The following is a 24,358-nucleotide window of genomic DNA, read 5'->3' on the forward strand; positions in this document are numbered from 1 at the left end:
CGAGGCATAATTCTAAATATAGATATCTGACCTCTATTGTTCTTGAAAAAGAACAACTCATAAGCAACTTAATGTCCTTAAAATCCCGTAAATATGACAATGACCCTTGTTCAAATTGATTGCCGGTTAGATTTATAGGCACAGAGGTAGCATATTAAGTCCCTTATACGCTGCCGCATTGGTGCATTCCTGGCTTAGAGCTGTAGGTTATTTGTATCATTGTGATGGTATCCATGATCGACGTTTTACCTCAGTAAAATGGACACCAGATCTATAAATATTCGATTCAAATTCAACACCGGTCTCAGTTTTATGATACCACCACATCATCAGCTTCATCCATGGCTGTGGCGAAGCAAAGAGATGCGTTTTCCTCCAGTTCCACCGCTATCTGGCGGAATAAAACTAGAAGAAACATTGAATACGGTTGTCTGACACCATGGATAAGACAGGGAACCTTCGGGATAGTGCCGGTCTCTGTCGTGTAAGACTCGCCGGAGTCCAACATTATTGCGATTCATCTCTTTTGCATGCTGTCTTTCAAGCTCATAGATATGCGATGTAACATCTCGATGAGGGCATAGTTGCACCTCGCCCCTGATGAAGCATCTTGAGAACGACATTATCGAAATGCGATACTCAGTCTTTATAATGAAATTTCTCTCATTCTTCCCTTCAACAGACAATGCTAGTTTGCACTATATCGTAACATGATGGATATCTTCTAGCTCATATGAATGTGAACATTGATGGCGACCTGTAGAAATAGTCATCTCTATGACATGATTCTTAATTCTATATTCGCCTATCATCCTCTCTTGAGATAACAGCGCTTTCGCAAGCTTTGCTTTAGCTCAAAAGTAATTTCTATGCATGGGCAAAGGCGAGCAACACCCGCAAAGGGACAGGGGCCTTGAGCCAGTGCTCTTCGAAGTATGCACGTGGATGTAGTTTGAAACAACCGAAGCAACGACGCCAGCGCGAATTCTCCAATATCCCAAGAAGCTTCCAGCCAGGACTTTCCCTAGCCTTGTAGCTTGCAAATCTGTTCATCCATTCGTCGAGAAACGTCGCAGTAGCTCTGAAGAGTGACGAGCGCTGCAAAGCCTTATCGCTGTCGAGAATTTCAAGCAGCGATTCGCATCTAAGTGCGAGGTAGAGGCGGTCACGTTCAGCTAAGTAGGAAGAGATTTCGAGAAAATTCTCTATGGGCAGGTCTTTGAAGCCCACTCGTGTACGAACTTGATATCCCATTAAAACTAGCAAAGCCAAGATGTATAGCGGCACAAGGATGTTCATGTTATGAGAATTGTCATGAAGGTGCTAAAAGGTAGTATTGGGAGTTGACAAGTGAGTTCATCCGGTCTTTAAGAACTAGAGAGGTTAAAAGCGGTGACACCTTGATCAGCCCAGCAAAGATTCAGGTAATTCGAATAGTCAGAGATAAAAAAAAATAACAAGACCTTGTGTACCAGGCTCTCAAATAGACTAAAAGGTTTCATGGAGATATTAAAGAGATATTATGTAACAAAGAAAAGAATGTTCAAATTCTTGATGAGCTCAACTTGCCATCTGGTGCTACTATACTCTGTAAAAATGGCCATCAAGGCGTGGCATAAGGCCAACAAGTTGCATGAGCAGAGTGAACCAAGCAGCAAGCGATTGTTAGTTAATGCTGTGCAGCATGTAGCCCATCACATACCTAAGTAATAGATGGATTCTATCTGTGTTTTCTTTGTAAATTCATTTTACAGTGAGTACACTCGAAACTACCTAGGTATCATCAAATGTTTTCAATTCCCAACCGAGTATAGAGAGATGCGTTCTTTGTAGATGGGCAAAACATCCCATAAACTTGGAATGATTTATTTGTCTTAGCATTCATAGCATCAGTAGTGCAAAAGGCTATTTTACAAAGGCCATCTTGGTCAAGTTTCTCTCTTTTCTGTGAATGAACCCTGCAAGGACTTTTTTGAAACAGGTGAGGTTTTAAGTGTCAACAGACAAAAGAGCAATATTGTCATATCTGTAGTGAATACCCACTGAAAGTCAAAGAAGCGAAAAGCCGAAATTTGTCAATTTATTTTTGAATATGAACGCCTTCTAGCTTATAGAAAAGTATATGTTTTCTAGGTAGCATATAGAAGCAGCTGCCACTTGGAAGCTTTACCTGTACAAGTTGCGTCAACATTTCATTTCTTGCGAGCCTGTAGATGGAAGAGCAACAACAATTGCCGAGTAGCCTAGGAAGAGAAACGAATAATATCTACATTAGGACATCATTTCATTGAATCTTTGAAGAATTCTATTCTGTCTGTTTCATATATACGTTTCGTGTTGTTTCGTCACGGACTTGCCTATTAAATCCCTAAGCTGGCTCCTGATCTTAATATCATAATCCAGAAAAGCGCTTTCTCTGGACTTTCTGCCTAGGTAGTTTGTTGTTCGAGAACACAGTGACATTAAACTGCTGAGAGGGTTGTCGAATGATAAATGAATAGGAACAAACGCCCACTGACAAGCTGTTTGAAAATCACTTGAGGTAAAACGACGATTCACATATCTAGCCAGCAGTGTCAAAGCACTTTTATCCGAATAAGAAATAAAGATGGAGTCAGATAACCCAAACACAGTTGGCAAGAAGGAGAGCCCGAATCTGCTGGAACGCTTCGAGAAGGTCGAGAAAATACTCCAAGACCAAAATGATCGACTCAATAAGCACGAAGAACGTCTTCAGGACTACGATAAACGTTTCGAAGACTTAAATTCAGATCAGCGTCTCAGGGACCCAGGTCCACTCGATCAGCTCATTATGGATCATAATCAACGCCTCGCAGAGTACGACCAACGGCTTCTCGAACTTCACCGAGAAAAAATGTCACTCCACGCGAGTGATCTAGAAAAGTTCGGTGAACTCGCATCTAGCAATAGAAAAATCCACACTATGCATGGTGCAGACATCAAAACTGACTTTCTTGTCCTTAAATTCTTGGAATTGGAGGGCAAGTGGGTAAGGATGGTGCTAGCTCTCGATGGCTTCAAAACCCGTTACGGTATCTCTAGGGACGACTATTACAAGTTAAGAATCCATGATGCACCGTACGAAATTGTCTTTGCCTTCAATACGAGGAGTGACATGGGCTACCTTCATGCCTACCAAAGCTCGGCTCATAAGAGCACAACATTGGCCGGTATGTGCGATGAGATAATCACAGAGTGGAAAGAGCATATTTCGGCACCGGGCGAAAGGGACTATCCTAGGGCCGTTATCGAGGCAAAAGTTGAACAGATCCAGTTATTGCTCTGAGTTCGTTGGTAAGACGAGCACGAGAGATTCGCTTTACAAGAGGAAGACTGTAAAAATAGTGGGTTTCCAGGTGCTAAGTTCTCTTTCGTCTTTTTCTCATGATGAATATTCTCTGTCTTTGATTTACATGACGTTTCCTAGATTTCATCTGATGCTCCTAGTAATGATAAGAACAGGTATCAGCGTATTAGCAAGTAAAGACGAAGTTGTCCCAAGCAAAAGACATAAGAATAAATCCAACAGGCCATACACAGTTCCTTACTAGTGCTCGCAGAAGAATGTCTTCGGCGCATACTGATAAATCATACTGAGCTAGAACCTGCATTTAAACAGTATATTGCCCCAAATGACATATCATTCCGCCGTCTTCAGAAATTTGGCCAATGCTCCGCTCTGCCTTTCATATTTCTCCAACTTGCCCTGAGCATCCTGCAGCTTCTGAGCCACCCATTGCACTCTTGAATTCAGCTCAGTCGGATACTTCTTCAGAGTCCCCAGCAACTGAAGCTCAGCTTCGTACTTGCTGACTTTGGCATTTTCCTTGCCAATCAACTGGCCCAGTATACCGAGATCGAGTTTGTTCCGTAGTACCTGGTCTTCAGTGAGGTGTTTGAAGGCGGCATGGTAGACTGGTCGACCGGATTTGATTGCTGATGGACGGCCATTGACAGATATGACGCTAATGAGGTCTGTTTGCTCAAGGGCAGATAATGTTTTTTCGCCATTTTCTGCAAAGAGATCTGAAAGGACAATACCGTTATAAGGAACAACACCGCTGGCGTCTTCGCCGATCTTCTTGATCAGGTACCAAGCTTGCTCGCGAGTCCATGCCGTGTCGCCGTGACTGGCTTCGAGGACGTAAACTTTCAAGATTTCAGCGGCTGCTTGTTCAATGATGTGTTTGACGGCGCCTGAGATTGAGCAATTAGCAACATCATTCAATTTCAACAGCTTGATAAAAGATAATGAATGAATGGAACTTACTTTTAGGTCTCTCGCCCGACTTGATTCTATGCGCCATAAACTCCAAGTCAGTCAAACGACCGCCAACCGTTTGAATACAGTCATCCAAATCTTCTAGCCCCTCCGGCGGTATATCTGGCTCTTCCGCCTCATCATCACTCTTCTGGCCTTCGCGATGTTGCAAATAACGAAGAATGAAATGACGCCCCACTTCAAGTGAGCAATCACCTAACGATATCGAGCGAAACACTTGGTTGGGAAGCGCTTTACTAAGTGACTTTGAGAATGAAGCATCTGGCGTGAGGAAGATGACATGAGCTACGTTGCTAGTGACCAATGCCGCAGCCCATTCTGCAATCTTGTCATAGACAAGGCCCTCACCAATCCCATGCAGGAAATTATCAATCACAACGACAGGTCTTATCTCCGGATGCGCCTCTAGGTATTCTTCGTCCGAAAGTCCATTATCGCGGTCATCCTGCTTTCTACTCTCAAGTGCAATTTGTCGCAGAGCAGTCGCAGTGTTTGTCCATATTTTGCTAAGTTGGGAGTCCAGCGTCTCCGAAAATCCGGCTTTGGTGCCAATAACAGCCTGGGAGGCCAAGTCTATGAAGCTGCTGATGCTATTCATCCATGAGAATATCGGCCGGTACCCGACTTGCTGAGCCGCCACGGAGATTGTCTGTGCATCACCCCTAGCTTCTTGGATTTGCTTGCAGTCGATAATGAGTTTGTTGTTTCGGTCTCTCAAAGCTTGGTCCACAACTATCTCCCTCTTGCCAGAGCCATGCGGCCCCTGGACGACGATGAAAGTATTGCCGTTTTCGACCAACCATGACTGAAGTTGCGTGATTTCGTCCTTGCGGTCATCCCATATGGCTCGGAGCACGTTCTTCTCGCTGCGTTTTTTGAAAGACAAAAAGTTTGCTTTGCGTACTTCCTTTCGAATCCATGACCATATCGGCTGCTTGTCATTCGTATTAAGCAGGTACTTGACCTTGACCTTAATAAAGAAGGTGCGGATAGGATCGAAGATAATGACTGTAATCCCTGCAATCAATGCTGCTATGGCGGGGATCACGATACGAGGATGATTGACAATCCAGTCTCTGATCCAATGAGCCTTGATTTTCCGCTCATAAGATACTTTAAGAACAGTTCCAGTTCCTCCGTCCTTGCCGCCGCTCACTTCTCCTGGGATGGTGATTCCGTGTATGCAACTCCGAGCAAGGATAGCGTACTTTATTCTGGTAAACTCTATATTGGCGTACTTAGGAATGATCTTAGAATCAGCTGGCTGTCTCTCTATGTCCTTGATCTTTCCATATCTCCGAAATATCGAATACAAAGCTTCCGGAGTCAATTCCGCCGCAGAAGCCGTCGCAGGTGCAGACACCGAACTAGCAGCAGAAGCCGATAAAAACTCAATCTTCACTTTCGGACTCGGCAAGTGATACATATCCTCAATCCAGGGCTTTCCCAGAACGCGACCAACGCCGACACGATCAAAGGGGTTGAACCATGGGCGAATGGGGTTTTGCTCTAAATAAGCGTCGACTGCGGCAGCAATTTCACCTTTGCTCTTTTGCTCGCGACCTTCAGGCGGGACGGAATATTTTATGAATAACCCGCCCTCGCTTAGTCGAGGGAGGACTTGTTTGACTTGCACGTTTAGGTTCGGTGGTAGTGCTCGTTGCACAATTGCCCAGTGGTCGGCTGCGGCGTAGGATGGCTTGTCGACGTGTTTGAGCAGTCTTTCGACGCCGAATGTGTCGCCAAGCCAGAGAATGCGGTAGAGCCATTGGAGGCGTAGGGGGAGGATATCTATAAGCCAGTCAGATTTATTTAAGCATGGATCGTCAAGGGCTAATCGTACTGTTAATAAACAGAACCTCCTCATCAGGACCTACATATATATGTCCTTGCTGCAGGTCATCGGAAATAGAAGCTGTTGCTGTTGTTGCAGCAGCAGCAACAGTGGTCGTCGTCGTCCTTGAACTGTGTCGTATCAGCGTGCAAGCAGCAGATATCCGTGATGCATGACACGAGAGGAGGGCATGACGACAGCGCTGATTGCGCAGAGTATCCAACACACGCATTGTGCTGTACATGAGCAGTTACGGACTAGTTGACCTGCTGCTTTACCATCCTTGCGAGGAACTTGATGTTGATCAAAACAAGTCGCACTGGATGACGTCGACTCGAGTTGATGTAAGTTGCCTATTCGGGTTAGTGCGAGCTGAAGTTACGGATCAGCGCCAAGCCTGTATTGTATCGGGTACGGTATTGTATTTAAATTTTAGATGTAATAGTTCATCATCTTAACATTTAACAACATTAACCTCAACATCAATCACGTACACGCATTGCTCAGCCTGCAGAATTCCTCATATCAAGTCACAGAGTCGGACAACTAGCATTGACATCGACATCGACATCGACATTCACAATGGGCTGGTGGTCGTGGTCATCCTCCAGCAAAAATGAGCAACAACAACAAGAATCATCATACATCCAACCTACATCGTCAACACCACCGTTAACGCGTGGCCAACAACAAGCCGACAACGAACTACGAGACTTCCTCAAAAGCCTCGAACCATCATCATCAGCCCCACCATCCTCATCACAACCCAACCTCTCCCCATCGCCCCCAGACCAATCCCACGAAACAAAATCCATATCCCCCGACTCCCTCTACCCAGACACCATGTCCTGCCGCTCCGCCTTTGACTACGCGTTCTTCTGCCAATCCTTCGGCGGGCAATGGGTCAACGTATACCGGTACGGCGAGTTGCGCTCCTGCAGCGAACACTGGGAGAATTTCTGGCTATGCATGAAAGCGCGCGGACTGCGAGACGACGATGCGCGCAAGGAGATGATTCGCGATCATTACCGGAAGAAAGCGATCAAGTATAAGACTGGTCCGAGCAGTGAGGATGTGTGGGAGGTTAGGATGGAGCCGTTAGAGGGCGCGTTTCAGGGGGATTTCGATGCGTTGGAGAGAGGGGAGAGAGGCAAAGGAGGTCAGCAAGGGCAGAAGGAAGAGCAGGCTCTTGCTACGGGGTCGTCAAGGTGAATATGGATGTTCTCGTCTTGTTTTGTATGATTATGGATGTTTGTAACTATATGTGTATATTGTGTTAAAAGACTGGATTAGATAGATTAACTGTATATACTATACCCATTTTTCAACTCTTCATGTTGATATTGCCCTACCACGTCTAAGTTAGCATGTCACTCGTTACTCTGTAGTAGGTATGATAGAGATCATCTAATGATACAGACAGACCAACCCTACTACATACTCGGTGGATGATAGATTATTGAATATACCGATTACCATTGACCAATAGACTAAGAGAATATTCACAAATTAGAAAGAAGAACATATTCAAACATACAAAAGAAACGAAACGAAATGAAAATACCGGAAGAGAGAAATTCTAGCTAGACAGAAAACACAAATGCCTCCCTTTCCACTTTCCAATTTATAAGGAAAAACAAAAAACAAAAAAAAAAAAAACAAACGCTGTCGTACATCATGTAGCATAGATTCTTGGAAAGGAAAAATGGTTGAAATTGAGCCCTGCTCGATTCAATGACACTTTGGGTATTTGTTCAAAAGATGGAAAGAGGATGCACACAAGATAAATATCTGCGTTACATAAAAATATAATAATGTCTTGGGCGCGAACTTTTTATCGTCATCGATTTTTCGTGTGATGTTCTTTCTGAGATGATTTCTGATGCTTAAGCAGCAACAGTTGCAGTGACCTGCGGAACAGCATCAGCAGCTGGGCGACGGACAATACCACCGGTCACCGGAAGAAGGGATCCAGTTCCCATGAGGTACGTGTCGACTTCACGAGCAGCTTGACGACCTTCGTTGATACCCCTGTAGATTTAATTAGTATTTGTACAAAATAATAGAAATAAATGATGCATAATAGGACTTACCAAACAATAAGGGACTGTCCACGACGGCAATCTCCTGCAGCAAAGACGCCCGGAAGGTTGGTTGCATACTGGCCCGGTGCAGTCTTCACGTTCTTGCGCGCATCGCGTTCAATCTCATCTCCAAGTAGACGGTCCTCGGGTCCCAAGAAACCCATGGAAAGCATGACCAAGTCAGCAGGGAAGAACTGCTCGCTGCCTTCAACAGTCTTCATGTCCCATCCACCAGAGGCACTCTTTGTCCACTCAACGCGAACGGTGTTGATACCCTTCACGTTTCCGTTGCCATCATCGACAAACTCCTTGGACATGATGCAGTACTCACGAGGGTCCTTGCCCATGTGAGTCTTGACCTCAGTGTGACCGTAGTCAACGCGGTAGATACGAGGCCACTGTGGCCAAGGGTTGTCACGGGCACGCTCTGGCGGAGGCTGTGGCAGCAATTCAAAGTTGACAACGCTCTTAGCTCCGTGACGCACCGATGTACCAATGCAGTCGTTACCAGTGTCACCACCACCAATGACAACAACGTGCTTGTCCTTGGCAGAGATGTATGCACCATCTGCGTGTTGAGAGTCCAGAAGAGACTTTGTGTTCTTGTGCAAGAACTGCATCGCGAAATGGATACCCTCGAGTTCACGTCCAGGAATCTTGAGATCACGAGCAACAGTGGCACCAGTAGCAATAATGACAGCATCATTGCTTTGACGCAGAGATTCCATGCTAACTTCGTGATCGGGCCCAACAGCAGTGCTGGTAACGAATTTAACTCCCTCGGCAGCCATGAGATCGACACGACGCTGAACAACCTTCTTGTCGAGCTTCATGTTGGGAATACCGTACATGAGCAGACCACCAATGCGGTCTGCGCGCTCATACACAGTGACGGAGTGACCGGCGCGGTTGAGTTGGTCAGCGGCAGCAAGACCAGCAGGGCCAGATCCAATAATAGCGACATTCTTTCCAGTGCGGCTAGGAGGGGGACGAGGGACCATCCAGCCCATTTCGAAACCGCGGTCGATGATAGCGCACTCGATGGATTTGATGCCAACTGGGTCTTCGTTGATGCCAAGCACGCAAGCACCTTCACAGGGAGCAGGGCAGACACGACCGGTAAACTCAGGGAAGTTGTTTGTCATCAAGAGTCGGTTGAGGGCATCTTGCCATTGGTTCTGGAAAACAAGCTCGTTCCACTTAGGAATGATGTTGGAGATAGGGCAACCGCTATCAGATTGACAGAAGGGGACACCGCAGTCCATGCAACGTGCGGACTGGAACTTCAGCTCGTCCTCAGTGAGACGGCTCGAAAGCTCGGCCCAGTCACGGGTACGGGTGGTTGGGTTGCGGTACTTCTCGCTGCGTCTGTGATACTTCATAAAGCCGCGGGTCTTGTCGAGAATAAGAGCAGTGCGCTTCTTCTCAGCCTTAGGATCGCTGATGCTGTCTTCGATATCGAGGAGATCGCTCTTCTTGGCGTCTTCATGCTTGTGCTCTTTCTTCTCTTCGACTGGAGCAGGGGTGCTTGGGAGCTTAGGAAGCGTGAATTCCGCTTTCTTAGCTGCCTCGGCCTTGGCGGCTTCCTCGAGGAGGACACGCTTGTAGTCGGTAGGCAGAACCTTGACGAAGCGTGGAAGAGCGCGGTTGAAGTCAAGCAGGATACGAGCTGCGAGCTCAGAGCCGGTGTAGTGGTGATGATCCTCGATGAGACCCCGGACGAAAGCGATTTCGGCTGGGTCTTCCAATCCGGATACTTCAACCATCTCCATGTTGATCTTGGAGTGGAAGTCCTGGTTGACATCGAGAACGTAGGCAATACCACCGGACATACCAGCTGCGAAGTTACGACCAGTAGATCCAAGGACAAGGATTCTACCTCCAGTCATGTACTCGCAACCGTGATCACCAACACCTTCAACAACAGCAGTAACACCGGAGTTTCGCACAGCAAATCGCTCAGCAGCAACACCGCGGAAGTAGCAAGTACCACCGGTAGCACCATAGAGACAGACATTACCAATGATGATGTTCTCCTCAGCCTTGTAAACGGCGCCACGGGGAGGATAGATGATAAGACGACCACCGGACAGACCCTTGCCGACATAGTCGTTGGCGTCACCCTCAAGCTCCAATGTAGCACCAGGAGCAAGGTATGCACCAAATGATTGACCAGCAGAGCCCTTGATGTTGACATGAATAGTGTCCTGCGGCAAACCAACTTCTCCGTAGTGACGGCTGATCTGGTATGAGAGAGTGGCACCCAGAGCGCGGTCAGTGTTGACGACATCACACTCAACTCTGCAGGGAAGCCCCTTCTCCAAGGCAAGCTCAGACTCGGCAATCAACTTGTTGTCGAGACGAACGTGCAGGCGGTGATCCTGCTTGCGCACATTGTAGGTAGCAACGCCAGGGCGTAGCGAGTGAGCAGGGGTCAAAATGAGAGACAAGTCGATGTTTTCCTGCTTGGGTGAACGAATGTCATCCCTGACCTTGAGCAACTCAGCGCGACCCACCATCTCATTGATAGTGCGGATACCGAGTTTGGCCATAATAGCGCGAAGCTCGTTGGCAACATAGTAAAAGAAGTTGATCACGTGTTCGGGAGTACCCTGGAACTTCTTGCGCAATTCGGGATCCTGTGTGGCTATGCCTACAGGACAAGTGTTCAAATGACATTTGCGCATGAATATGCAACCCATAGCAATCAACGGGGTGGTTGCAAAGCCCCATTCTTCCGCACCGAGCAAACAGGCGATAGCGACATCGCGGCCAGTCTTCAATTGACCATCAGTCTGGACAATAACACGACCACGAAGATCGTTCAAAACAAGGGTCTGGTGAGTCTCGGCCAAACCCAGCTCCCAGGGTAAACCGGCAGCCTTGATACCAGTCCATCGGGAAGCTCCAGTACCGCCGTCGTGGCCAGAGATAAGAATGTGGTCAGCCTTTGCTTTAGCGACACCGGAGGCAACAATACCAACGCCGACCTCGGAGACAAGCTTGACAGACACGCGAGCACGAGGATTGGAGCACTTGAGATCATAGATGAGTTGTTTCAAATCCTCGATGGAGTAGATATCGTGGTGTGGAGGAGGGGAGATAAGTCCGACACCAGGAGTAGAATGACGTGTGCGAGCAATAGGGCCCGAGACCTTGTGACCGGGAAGCTCACCACCTTCACCAGGCTTGGCACCCTGAGCCATCTTGATTTGAAGTTCATCAGCATCAGCGAGGTAATTGGATGTGACACCGAATCGTCCAGAAGCAATCTGTTTAATGGCAGAGCGCATGGTGTCGCCGTTCTCCATGACCTTGCTTCGCTCTGGGTCTTCACCACCTTCACCTGTGTTGGACTTGCCACCCAAGCGGTTCATGGCGATGGCCAACGTGGAATGAGACTCCATAGAGATGGATCCATAGGACATCGCACCGGTAACGAAGCGGCGAACAATTTCAGTCCAGGGTTCAACCTGATCGATGGGAATAGAAGCGCGTTGCTCGTAATCAAAATCGAGCATGCCTCGGAGGGTACAGTTCTTGATAGCCTCATGTTCTGCACGGGCATATGCCTCATAGGACTTGTCATTCTTCGTGCGAACAGCATCCTGAATGTTGGCAATGCCGGTAGGGTCGTTTACGTGAGGGTCACCACCATCACGCCAGTGGTATTCACCGGACTCGGGCAAGCCGGCAATTTCCGTGATGGGACGTGAAGGGAAGCCTCGCTCGTGGAAAGCAAAAGCATCTTGCGCAATAAGCTCAAATGTGACACCGCGAATGCGACTAGCAGTACCTGCAAAGCATCGATCAATGACAGCGTCATCGATACCGAGAGCTTCAAAAATCTGAGCACCCTTGTATGACTGCAAAGTAGAGATACCCATCTTAGACATAACTTTCAAAATACCACCATCGCAAGAGGCCTTGTAGTTTAGAAGAACCTGCTCATCGGACAGCGGCTTGCGAATGAGCTTCTCGCGGTTCATCTTCAGAATGCATTCCAAAGCGAGGTATGGGCAGATTGCGTCAGCACCGTATCCAAGAAGCACGCACATGTGGTGGACTTCACGAGCCTCTCCAGTGTCGACTACAAGAGCAGCCAGTGATCTCCACTTGTTGCGAACCATGTGGTGATGGACTAGACCGGTAGCCAACAAAGCAGAAACAGGCACCCGGTTGACAGATGTAGCACGGTCGGACAGAATTATGATCTTGTCACCAGCCTGAATAGCTTCGGTAGCAGCTTCACAGATGCTGTCAAGAGCATCCAAATAGCCCTGAACACCCTTCGATTTCTCAAAGGTAATGTCGATAACTCTCACATTCCATTCTGGATTGACTTTGGTCATGTTCTTGATGGTTTCAAACTCGCTCAATGTAAGCACTGGAGATGGCAGCATGAGACGATTGCACTGGGAGGAATCGATCTCAAGTAAGTTTCCTTGTGGGCCAACGTAGCACTCGAGCGACATGACGATGGCCTCTCGGATGGGATCGATGGGTGGGTTGGTGACCTGGGCAAAAAGTTCACGGAAGTACTCATACAAAAGACGGGGTTGTTGAGCCAAGCAAGCCAAAGGCCCATCGTTACCCATAGAACCCAATGCCTCCTTGGAATCAGCGGCCATGGGAGCCAACAACAAGCTCACTTGTTCAAAAGAATATCCAAAGGCCTTTAGTCTAACGTCGTTTTGGATGGTGGCTTCATCAAGCGTAATGTTGAAATCATGGCTCTGTGCCTGCAAGCCCTTCTCGACAATAGGAAGGGTGATCAATTCCTTGTCCAGCCAGGCGCGGAAATCCTGACGGTGAGCCACGGTCTGCTTCAGTTCTGCATCATCGATGATGCGACCGGCAACGGTGTCGACTAACAGCATTTTTCCAGGCTGCAGACGACCCTTTTGAACGATAGACTCGGGGTCCAAGCTAATAGTACCAACTTCAGAGGCACAGATGATGCGGTCATCATCAGTGACGTAGAAACGGCAAGGACGGAGACCATTTCGGTCAAGGTTGGCACCGCAGTAGCGACCGTCTGAGAATGTGAAGAGAGCTGGACCATCCCAGGGTTCCATCTGGCATGCGGCCCATTCGTAGAAAGCAGCCTTGGCGGGATCCATGGCAGCATTGTTTTGCCAGGCTTCCGGCACCATCAGCATGACTGCTTCGGGCAGCGACAGAACACCATTAATCATGAGAAGCTCAAGAACGTTATCGAACGCAGCCGAGTCTGAACCACCATCCTCAACGATCGGGTAGAGGGAATCAAGCTCATCGCCGAAAATATCAGATCTCAGTACACCTTCGCGCGCCCTCATCCAGTTCTTGTTACCTCTGAGAGTGTTGATTTCACCGTTGTGAGCGGCCCACCGAAGCGGTTGCGCGCGGTCCCACGAAGGGAATGTGTTTGTGGAGAAACGGGAGTGCACGAGGGCGAAATGGACTTCATAGTCGACATTGACTAGATCATGGTAGTATTCATACACCTGAACAGGAGCCAATTGACCCTTGTAAACGATGTTTCTGTTGCTGAGGGAGCAGAGGTAGAACCAGTTGGCCAAGCCAAGCACATGTGTAGCCCGCTTGCGCAAAACGTACAGTTGCCTCTCAAAAAGGCGGTCGTCAAACTTTTCGGGGTCGGTAATTTCAGGTTTGTTTCCCTCTCCGTATGCAGAACGCAGCACAACGAATGGCTGCATGATAGTGGGCTCACGCGACAAGGCAGCGGGTCCCAAGAGAGTCGAGTCGCGAGGCACCTCACGCCAGCCAAGTACCCGCAAGCCGAGCGAAGCAGCGATATCTTCGAAAGAGGCAATGGAATCTTTCAACGTCTCGTTGTCCGGTTTGAAGAAGAGGTTACCGGCGGCATACTGCCCCAGAGGGGGCAGTTCCAGCCCAGCCTCACGAGCAAAATTCTTTACGAAGAATTTATGAGGGATACTGGTCATGACACCAGCACCGTCACCGTCGCGCACGTCCGAGCCGACGGCTCCACGGTGAGTCATGTTGCACAGCAAGCTCCGGGCTATAAAAGGGATACATCAGTAAGATGAAAATGGCCCCCCAAAAAAGACAAAAGGAAAAGGAAAAGGAACAAAAGCACATACCATCGCTAACAATTTTGTGGCTCGCCTTGCCCTTAATATGGCTGCATAATGATTAGTTGTTAGTCTACAGAATCGCTGAACAAACACAAACACTCGAATGACAAGCCAGCAACTTACGCAGCGAAGCCTACACCACAAGCATCCTTTTCAAGTTCAGGGTTGTAGAGACCCTGTTTGGCGGGAAGAGCGTCAGCCCAGCCAAATCCCTTCTCCGATCGATACTCAGTATACTGCTGAGGAGCTTGCTCGTCAATTAATTCATTTCCGTAGACTTCCTCCAAGAGACCCATTCTTCCGCCGGTGACCGACAGAGAACGCGTATCAAAGAAAGAGAGAAAAAGACGATAAATTTGAACTTTTGCAGAAGAACTAGCTGTTTTCTTCTGATTTTTGGAGAGAGTAGTTGAGAAAGAGAAAAAAAAGTGCCCCTTTTTTTTCTCTGGTGAATGATTTTCGGGGGATCCTTTCGTCGAGGCGACTCAGAAGCAGAGCGATAACGGAAAGGGAGCGGGGTGAATGCCGATAGTTGTCGTCACGACGACTGGGGGTGGGTCAACAACTGTTCGCAGCGTGTGGCAGGTAAGAGGGATGGCAATTGAACCCAGCGTCTTGAGAGTGAAAAGCAAGAGTGAAAAAGAGAGAGAGAGAGAAGAAAAGAAGAAGTGGGAAGAGAGCAGGGAAAATAAAATAAATAATGGCAAGAGGGGAGGGGCAGACAGTCGGATTGGTTTAGGCCGGTGCAGCGCAGGAAGGAAGGAAGGGAGGGAGGCCGGAATTCTGTCTAGGTGGTTCCTTCCTGTACTAGCAAGTAGGTAATAGGTTATGGTAACTACACCAGCAGTGGTAATTTAATTGAAAAAGAAAAATATTGTGGGGTTTTTCTTTTCTTTTTCATTTGATCAAAGGTCGGGGGATCGTGGCAAATTGTGGTAGAGGGCAAGCTGCTTACAATTGCTTGACGATGTCTGGCTGGGATGGGGTTTATTTTTACTGTGTCGGTACGGGCGGAACGAAAGCATATACGTATTACCAGATTACCATTGCTTGGCTGGCTCGATTCGGTAGCGAAGTCAATACAAGTAGTGTCACATACACAGGTACAAACAAGTGCTATCTATATTTATATACGTCGTGTGTATATATATATATATGTTTTATTAATCCTTGATCTGATAGTAGTCGAAGTCTTACCATTACATGTTTATGACAGCATACGGAGCCCTCCGAGAGAGCTGCTGCATATTAATTTTACAGCCGGGCGTATCAGGTAATCTATTTCCGCTGAAAATACCAGGCGTAACTTAGGAGGCCGCCGACCGGAGCGCTGCAGGAGCTGCCCGGCCACTCACAGCGCACGCTTGTGTTTTGTTAACGCGAATTGATTTGCTGTGCTGGGTCCGGCCGGAGCGGAAATTTCCTAATACGATGCTTTTACAATAGCGTACTCTACTATAAATCCATAGATTTATATATATATATATTTATATGTAATCAATATTACGGGCAATTTACAGGATATATATTTTTTTTTTCTCTCATTTTAGTCTCCTTTATATACCTTCACTGTGCAGACCAAAGTCAGGCAAGTACATCTCGGCCGAAGATTTCCTCAATCGGCCAAGTAACCCCCTCCAGCTTTTCCGCGCTGCATGCATGTTAATCAACTGCGCTAGAGCTAGTATATAATGCCATTATTATACTAAAATAAAGAAAACAATCAGGCCACGGCCAGCTCACCAGTGACTCACAGTCAGTCATGACTAACGACTCGCGCGAGCATGCAACTACCCCGCTCTGCTACTCTTGCTCTCACCTAGAGTATCCGACTACTCGAGATCGACAGTGTCCGAAAAACTGATTCATAGTAAAAAAACAACCTTTTGATTTTGATACAACTCAGTAGCAGTGCGTCCTAGGCAGGCCGCTTGCAGATGCCGAGCTTTTGGAGTTCTGAAATTCCTCCCGCTTCGGGCAACGAGCCCTACGTTCCAGCTGGGACCAATCACGGTCGTTAATACAATACCGCACTAGTTCCTCGTAATATTACTCAATACAGTATGCGTTTCCCAGCGAATAGATCTCAACTGCGTATTCGGAATACCTATGAACAAAAAGGGACGTGCATGCAGCTAACCGATGCACTGACCCGAAGATCCATACAAATCTAACGTACACACCCCGGCATAAGCTGTACCCCACGCTGTGCTGCAGGTTTATTTTTGAAACTAATTACTTTTTTATGTCTGCGCCTGTGCCCACAGCATGATGCAAGTGCCATGCTGCGAGGACAATGTTTCCTCCAACAACAGCCATGCCACCTGCAAGGATTTTTCTGTATACATTCGAGGCGGAATATCGACCTGCTGCTCCCTGGGACTAATGTATAGATCTGGAAAGCGCCACGCCAAGAATACTCTAGACTACATGCACGTGATGCCGCGCCCCAGCTAGCCGATGTCGGGGCGGGAGCCGCAATGAGAAGCCGCAAGCGCTATTGGCTGGGCTCGCTGCATGTTTCAACTCCCCGGGGCACTAAGAAATAATATAATTATCAAATTGGAACGGTCACGGCATGCTTATCGTATATATGTCACTATGCGACTGTGTGTAAAATCGGCTGCCCCTCTTCTCTTACTTCTACTCCGTACTGTTTCTAACTTTCTATACCACCGTGCCGTCGGACAGACCCCCTAAGTCCGGGCTCCCCACCTTGTGGTTTTGTTATATCAGTTGTACTCCTCCGTACATGTTACCGGAGTATGGCCAGGTAGTATGTATGACTGGTACTGCTGCTAGAGCCATCTGCATACTCGACTAAGACATAAGTCGCTGTCGATGGCCACGCAATCGTGCTGAACAAGCTTCCGCTCCATCCCTATACTTCCGACGGAACCAGGGCAAACGTCCATTTGTTCCATAACCACAAAACTAGACAGTCAGTTACAATCAATCGCCTATATAACGAAATTGGAAATATACTTAGTTTTCTTAGCTATGTATCTAATACCCATTCAATCTCGTCACATGATATTCGTAGACGAACGACTCTTTCCTCCGTAGTTCCGGCATTGCTTGGCAGCGAGTCGCACACTCTCCGAATCATTCCGATCCGTCCGCTCTTGCCGCTAACACTGTTTTGAGCTCACCGGACGGCCTGACTTCTGCGTCGGGAGATGTCGGAAGACGAAATAATTTTTTTTCCCTGCGAGCGCCGTACATGCTGTACAGCTGCAAATCGTTTCTTGACCTAGGTACGGAGCAGATGGATGCCTGAAGGCTAGGGTTGCGAAAATCGGAGGTTGGTCGCACTCGAGAGACTTCGAGGGAAGAGGGAGAGGGCAGCCCACATGTCAACTGAAACTAGGTAATAATTAACATAGGGACGCTTCGCGTATTTTTCCCTTGCTCAAAAATTTACAGATTAGTGTACTTTACAGAAAAGTTATGGTTGGTTGTAGCTCTAGCTCTATATAAAGTAATTATCAAATTATTCCATACCGCCTCCTGGACAATAGCAAGCAAGTAGACCGACCAATAATATCACGTGGATTAATATTCGACTGGCAGAATCAGGGCGGTGTAGCAGTGCGACGCATTAGCTTCGTAGCCAGCTCAAGTAACTGGCGTACTCTGTGCGACGATAGATAAGTTGTCTATGTATACAGTTCGTTAGTAAATCACAATGTTCCAGTCAACAAACACCAGACATTTATCCACTATGAAAACATTCAAAAAGGAAGAAGAGAGACGGCCACGCGATGATGAACGCTCACTGACCGCCTACGACTAACTAGCCTGTACGAGTAAAGCGGCAAAACAGAAACAGATCCTCGGCTTATCGCGACAATATGACGCCGACCATCACAAGAAACGTCAACAACAGGGGTAATTGTGCATTGCATGAAAGTACCTTATCGATTACGACAGACGAAAGTAACTCTAATATTTCTACTATAACAGGGACCGCAGCCTTGATATATATTGACTAAAAAGATCGTTTGGTTCGGTCTGTTTGTTTACTCCGGAGTGAATCAGTGATTTCTTCAAAGACTGTATAATACAATTGGAAAGAATTTCACAATGTTGTCTCTCCCTCTCGTCGCGCCTCGCGATGTAAGTCCCTTTCCCTTTTCTAAGCATGACACTAAACAAGCTAATCAGCAAAACAGTCACACGAACTCTGGTTCGGCTCCTACCGCTCTCCCTCTAGAATAGGAGGCAGCAGCAACAACAACAACAGCGCAGATCGACGCCAACTACACAACGGCAGTAATAGCCTCCACTCACATGGCCACAGTCACAATGGCGGCCAACAACAGCAATACACACCATCAACCCGCGCCCTTCTCTCCTCGGCCACCCCGTCCGATAGTCTGGCGTTATTACAACTTGAAGAACGGGCGTTGCGCCTCCGAAAAGAAAACATTGCCTCCTTTGGCTGCGCCTGGATAAAGCCCGCGGGGTGTCCCAAGACAATGCTGGGAATGAGAGAAGAAGAGGCGGAACGGGAAGAGGGTCTTGCCGCGGCAACGCAGGAATTGAATGTTGCTGCTATGGCTGCGGCGGCGGGCGCCATGGCCGGGGATAATATGGATGCGTTTGGGGACCCGTCATTGCAACAGCAGCAGATGGGAGTCGGGGACGGTGATACGAGGGATGGCGGTGGTGGGGATGGAATTGATGCGGATGAACTTGAGCGCGATCTGGATGATGATATTCCTGAGGCGGATGATGGTTTTGGGGATGATGATGACGATGAGGAGGAGGGTCTGGTTGAGGAGGGTGAGGAGGGATATGAGGAGGATGGGGATGTGGATGAAGAGCTTATGGAACGGGATTTAGATGATGATATACCGGAAGGGTTTCCGGAGGATGACGACGATGACGACGATGATCAAAATGAGGATGAGGATCAGTTTGATGAAGAAGATGAACATGGATATGATAATGATGGCTCGGGTGGGGGCATAATGATACGCGATTTGGACGAGGATATCCCGGAAGCAGGGGATTTGGAAGATGAAGATATGGATGAGGAACAAGACGAGGGAGAATGGCAACATACAGATTCCGATGATGACTCGGACTTGGATGACGATGATGACGACGACACACACGATCCATATGCAGAGCATATTCGCGGAGGAGTGGTCGATGTCGGCATCACAGCCAACACCCAAACACCAGGGAGCGCCAACACCAATACAGCAACGTCCGGACGACGCCGGCAACATCAATACCAACTTGATAGTAGTCGTCGCCGTCAACCAACACTACCGCCCCCACCGTCAACGACCACACGACGAACCCGCGAGACAGAAGCACAGCGACGCTTTTTGCAGCGCTGGAGCGGAGGCGGCATTGACTCAGACGCAGACGTTTTCGACACGAGTGCCATTACCATGGATGATGAGGATGATGATGACTTGCGAGCTTCGATTATGGAACGTGCACACAGCGGACGTCCCCGACAGAGTCAGGGCAGGTTTAGTCGGTTCATGGGACGGGGTGGGCCGAGGGATAGTCTTGATTAAATCTACCCTGTGCCTATGTAGTTGTTTAGATAGCGTTTGTTTAGATACCCAAAACGAGTCTGTATTAATTATTTGTATAGTTCCGGCGTAGTAATTGGTGTCGCTGATTGGCTGCCAGCTGTAGAAGTCAAAGCGGGGCCGCCAAAACATTTCAACGTCATCTTCCGGCGGGCTTTCTTACTTTGTCGGCTTTGCCTGCTGGCCATGCAGCAAATAAACCCCCCCTGTTCGACATAGAAAGGCAGTATCGCCATCGATATCCACGCCATGAATTGCAGAGTTCGAAGGCGAATAGTTCAATAAATCGACACAAATACACATTTTCTTTCATCCGAGCTTTCTTTGCCTGTGTCCGCCTCGAGAAGAGAGGGTATCGTAATGTCGAAGCCTACAGCTACATTTGCCAGTCGAGCACGAGCTACATCCTGTGCAGCTCCTTACTCTTCGACGATATACCCAGCATTGGGTGCAGGTGCAGGTGCATGCCGATGCTATACTAGTCCTCGCCCTGGCCGATGGTTCAGTCAAGTCACACGAAAACCGCTTGCGCGCTTGCACGAATCGCATCATCGCGAATTAGACACTGTTTTCTTTTCTCGTGTGGCGCCGTCTCCATCGAGGATCAGCAATAAAGACAGCAATGAAAGGGTCTTCAATAAAGGGTTCGGAGGTTCAGAACCGGGAATAATTGGCGGTGGTGGTCCCGATCACAAGCCGCCGGATGAGCGGGTTTTGAAGTTAGGACAGAGTATTTAACTCTCTCTCTCTCTCTTTCTCTACTAAAACAAAAATGGCTTGCTAAACAAGTTCATAGCTTTAAGGAAACTCTCGCCACTCCTGCCAACCATCCTAATCAACCCACTGCCAACTGACCTTCTTTCGCCTCAAATAACGCTCCATCTATTCCCCTCGACACACCCGCATCTGCCCAACGTCAAAGGTCGAGTGCTCTACCGTGCAGCACTGTGGACTGTGCCCGTTGCATGGAGCAGCTTGCCGCTACTAGGAGATGTCAAACTTCAAATCCTGAGTGAGCGCATGGTCCGCGCGGACTCTGTGCTTGGATGCGAGCATTCTGCCGACTGTGGTGAGGAGAGATTAGTTGTCCGGTGGAGGACGGAGCCGCGGGGAGACAGCAATAATAATAACACCACCACCACCACCAATAACATACTTTCCACATCAAATAACAACCATACCCAACCAAGCACCACCAAAAGCAAAAGTTTCAGCACCCTCCTGGGCGGCGATACGCCCATCTTCTCCCCCGGCAAGGAAGGGCATTTTGAGGGTCTCTTTATCTTCGCATTTGACGAGCAGGGCCGTATCGCAGGCCACACCATTGAGCATGCCGATCAGGCGAATGGATGGGACCGGACGTCGAAATTTGTCACATTGACGGATTGGTTGTTGGGCAAGGCCAGGGAGACGCTGACGGAGCAGCCTGCGCTGGCTGCTCAGGCTCATCATGTCTATGCTCATGCTCAGCATTATGATCGACGGACGGCTTTGGCTTTGAGGAAGACGTCTTCTAGCCAGCATATTGGGACTGGGAGTTAATTTCTCTTGCACGGATTGTTCGCGAGATGAGATGAATGTATGTATCATAGTTGTATAGTCCTACTTTCTATTCTTGTCTCCTCTCCTCTCTTCGCCTGCTTGTTTATTTTATACCCTTGAATACATACCTAATATTCGTCCATTACCTTTTTTTCCCTTTCTTTTCTTCATATCCACAGAAGAAGACTATCGCCTAGGCTCACTCAAGAACACAAACACAATCCCACAGACACCAACCATCACGACACCGCCAGCAGTATACGCAATTTCCCTACCTACCCACCAAAAGAACGAGCAGAATCCCACAGGACCCAACGCCCTCCCAACCTGGCCCCAACTCCTCAACCTGCCCAAGACAATCCCACGCTCCTCCGCGCCAGCCTCAAGACTGCCCAAACTATTCAGCCCTGTCACCACCGTCGCGCTCGTAACCGCCAGGAAACAAGCAGCAACCTGCAAGCCCGTGATCGAGCTGATATTGGCCAAAAGAAAAAACGCGATGGCGCATGCAACAACGCCAATACGCACTGTTAGCAGTGGCGGCAGTCGACGCACCATCGTTCCCTGTAGGAGGGACGCGATGAGTCCGATTAGACCGAGTATTCGCCCGTTGACGGCGGATGGGTTGCTGTCTTCTGACGCTGATATCAAAGTAGCCGTGAGGAACGGGAGGGAGAATTCCATGCCGGAAAAGGGCAGAAGAAATAGTAAATGAATCAGATTAAGGACTGAGGGGTTGTTGGTGTGGGATATCTTGTCCTTTCTCTTCACCTTCTTGTCACTCGTCGCCGTCGTGCCACCACCACCACCACCACCAACTGCACCCTTCGTCCCCTTTATGCCATCCTTCACCTCCGCGGCAACAAGTCTAGGATGCGTCTCCGGCAAACTCACATACAAATAACCCGTCTCCAGGACAATCAACAACAACGAAACCCCCGCCGCAGTCGCAAACGGATTAGCCGCAATAACCTTCACATTAGCAAGCGCCGCACCCAATGCCGGCCCAAACGTAAACGCAATACTGAAACAAGCGCCCACCATGGCCATAGTCGAGCCGCGCTGACTCTCATCACTGATATCCGTCGCAATCGCATTCGCCATCTGCACATTCCCCTCACTCAATCCGCCCACGATACGGCTAGCGAGAAACGTCTTGAAATCGGTTGCGGCAACCCATAACGTGACGCTCACCAGATTGCCGAACATGGACCAAAGCAGTGCCGTGCGCCGGCCATGTCGGTCGGAGAGATGCCCTATTACAGGCGCGGCGATGGCTTGGAGGAGCGAGAAGAGGGATCCCAGAGCACCGCCGAGGAGGACAATGTCGTACCGCGAATCAATCGGTTTGGAGAATGAGTTTTTGTAGGCGTTGAGGTAGTGGAATATGCGGTTCAGGAGCGAGGAGGGGGAAGGGTCTTGTTGGAGGTAGAAGTTGAGGAGAGAGGGGAAGAGGGGGAGGATGAATGTGAATGAGATCTGGAGTTGTAGTCATGAGAACGTGATATTCCAAGGTCAAGAACAGAGGGAAACGCACGAGATCTAATAATAGGGATATGAAGATCACGCGAAGAACTTTTCTTCTCTGTGTCTGATTGACTGCCATGGTGTCGACCTTGCTTCGTCGGAACTTTTTCAAAGAGATTCGATTTTGAATTTGAGTATTCGCATTGACTGTCGCATAAAAGTTCAACATCCGTTGGTTAAAATATGTCATGCCCGTCCCCGGCCGACTACAAACCGACTGAATCAAATTACAATGTCCGAGTTGCCAAGGAATTTAGCGATAGTCAGCATAGCTCAAACCAGAATGAGAAAGAATGAAGAAACGAAGGAACGAGAGCGGTGTCTCAGGTTAGAACAGCTGGCGTGTCATCAACATCAACAGTCACTGTTTAACTTAAACCTCCTACGTCAGCGCTTAGTAAGGCGGGCGTATTCACATCCAGGTGCGTATTACATAATGCAAGGCTATTTTTAACAGCCAATCATAACCGCGTCGTTCTATAAGAATCTGACAGAGCAAGGCATTATTTAGAATATCTATGGAATAGAGAGCTACAAAGAATAGCAACTCTCATACACTCAATTGCAGTAGAGTATGTACGCTTCCTCAAGCTTCCCCTTGGAATGGTCGATTCTCTGAAAACCATCAACATCAGCCAACCTGAAGCACATAAACCATGAGCATGTAGGTAGGTAGTTCCTTACCAGCAACTCCTTGAAACCCACCATTGTCTCCTCTTCCTCGCCCATCAGCTGCATTTCTTCATCCGTGAGCCTATCCTCATCATACGTCTCAGCCCGATCAAAATCCAACCAAACCACTCGATCCGCCTCATCGTCCCTGACAACCATCATATTCCTCGGTTTCGGGTCACCATGCACAACAAGCGCCTTATGAATCTGGCGTATCCCATCTATAAATTTATCCATGCGCTTTTCAGTAAGTTCTCGGGCAGAATCATTTCCAGATTTGGGATATATTCCAAGAAAATTGCGCTCGGAGGATATTCGTCCTCCATGAACTTTTTAAGATAATGAGGAGGAGAGCAAAGCGCTGGATCAAACTTCCTCATAACGCCCAGAAAATTGGGCACAATGCCACGATTACATAGCCCTCGGTCTTTCAGGCGGTGGTAAGCCGTTGATTCGAGAACATGAATGTCTAGCTCGCGGTCTTGAGGCTCGTAGTATCGCGGAGGACCTCTCCCATGATGCTACGCACATTAGCTACCTGACTGAGTACATGGCACGAACGGGATATGTGCTTACAACTTTCATAACGCAGGTTTGGTTTCGCATGGTAATGAGAAAAATGGCAGAGAATTGGGGCTCGAACAGTTGTTCCTTGAAACTTATTTCGGAGGGATGGACGTTGTGCAGCGCCATGTTTCTATGCTATGTTCTTGGAAGAATATGAGAGATGTTGT

At 48.2% G+C, this 24,358-nt stretch overlaps 7 protein-coding genes across 7 annotated transcripts, besides 1 other annotated feature; 4 read left to right on the plus strand and 3 right to left on the minus strand.

Annotated features, from left to right (window-relative positions):
• Positions 1 to 2,608: 2,608 nt before the first annotated feature.
• Positions 2,609 to 3,307, plus strand: UA08_05867 (hypothetical protein; the record flags this gene model as incomplete). The annotated part of the gene is made up of 1 exon (XM_020268185.1): positions 2,609 to 3,307. One exon carries the CDS (start codon positions 2,609 to 2,611, stop codon positions 3,305 to 3,307), a length of 699 nt encoding a protein of 232 aa, XP_020119219.1.
• Positions 3,308 to 3,661: 354 nt separating this feature from the next.
• On the minus strand, positions 3,662 to 6,369 carry UA08_05868 (Mitochondrial escape protein 2; the record flags this gene model as incomplete). Its single annotated transcript, XM_020268186.1, has 3 exons — positions 3,662 to 4,218; positions 4,292 to 6,094; positions 6,147 to 6,369. The coding sequence occupies 3 exons, from the start codon at positions 6,367 to 6,369 to the stop codon at positions 3,662 to 3,664; spliced, it is 2,583 nt and encodes an 860-aa protein (XP_020119218.1).
• Positions 6,370 to 6,719: 350 nt separating this feature from the next.
• UA08_05869 (hypothetical protein) lies at positions 6,720 to 7,349 on the plus strand (the record flags this gene model as incomplete). The annotated part of the gene is made up of 1 exon (XM_020268187.1): positions 6,720 to 7,349. One exon carries the CDS (start codon positions 6,720 to 6,722, stop codon positions 7,347 to 7,349), a length of 630 nt encoding a protein of 209 aa, XP_020119217.1.
• A 674-nt stretch (positions 7,350 to 8,023) lies between these two features.
• On the minus strand, positions 8,024 to 14,621 carry UA08_05870 (putative glutamate synthase; the record flags this gene model as incomplete). Its single annotated transcript, XM_020268188.1, has 4 exons — positions 8,024 to 8,168; positions 8,231 to 14,249; positions 14,332 to 14,372; positions 14,449 to 14,621. The coding sequence occupies 4 exons, from the start codon at positions 14,619 to 14,621 to the stop codon at positions 8,024 to 8,026; spliced, it is 6,378 nt and encodes a 2,125-aa protein (XP_020119216.1).
• A 3,790-nt stretch (positions 14,622 to 18,411) lies between these two features.
• UA08_05871 (hypothetical protein) lies at positions 18,412 to 19,865 on the plus strand (the record flags this gene model as incomplete). Its single annotated transcript, XM_020268189.1, has 2 exons — positions 18,412 to 18,444; positions 18,501 to 19,865. The coding sequence occupies 2 exons, from the start codon at positions 18,412 to 18,414 to the stop codon at positions 19,863 to 19,865; spliced, it is 1,398 nt and encodes a 465-aa protein (XP_020119215.1).
• Positions 19,200 to 19,284: a repeat region (Identified by RepeatMasker using a combination of RepBase library and repeat library created with RepeatScout).
• Positions 19,866 to 20,243: 378 nt separating the features above from the next.
• Positions 20,244 to 21,425, plus strand: UA08_05872 (hypothetical protein; the record flags this gene model as incomplete). Its single annotated transcript, XM_020268190.1, has 2 exons — positions 20,244 to 20,613; positions 20,680 to 21,425. 2 exons carry the CDS (start codon positions 20,244 to 20,246, stop codon positions 21,423 to 21,425), a joined length of 1,116 nt encoding a protein of 371 aa, XP_020119214.1.
• A 186-nt stretch (positions 21,426 to 21,611) lies between these two features.
• On the minus strand, positions 21,612 to 24,317 carry UA08_05873 (hypothetical protein; the record flags this gene model as incomplete). Its single annotated transcript, XM_020268191.1, has 4 exons — positions 21,612 to 22,904; positions 23,637 to 23,845; positions 24,040 to 24,145; positions 24,201 to 24,317. The coding sequence occupies 4 exons, from the start codon at positions 24,315 to 24,317 to the stop codon at positions 21,612 to 21,614; spliced, it is 1,725 nt and encodes a 574-aa protein (XP_020119160.1).
• Between the last annotated feature and the right edge of the window lie 41 nt (positions 24,318 to 24,358).

The sequence above is a fragment of the Talaromyces atroroseus genome, assembly GCF_001907595.1.
Source record: "Talaromyces atroroseus strain IBT 11181 chromosome Unknown scaffold_7, whole genome shotgun sequence".
NCBI lineage: Eukaryota > Fungi > Ascomycota > Eurotiomycetes > Eurotiales > Trichocomaceae > Talaromyces > Talaromyces atroroseus.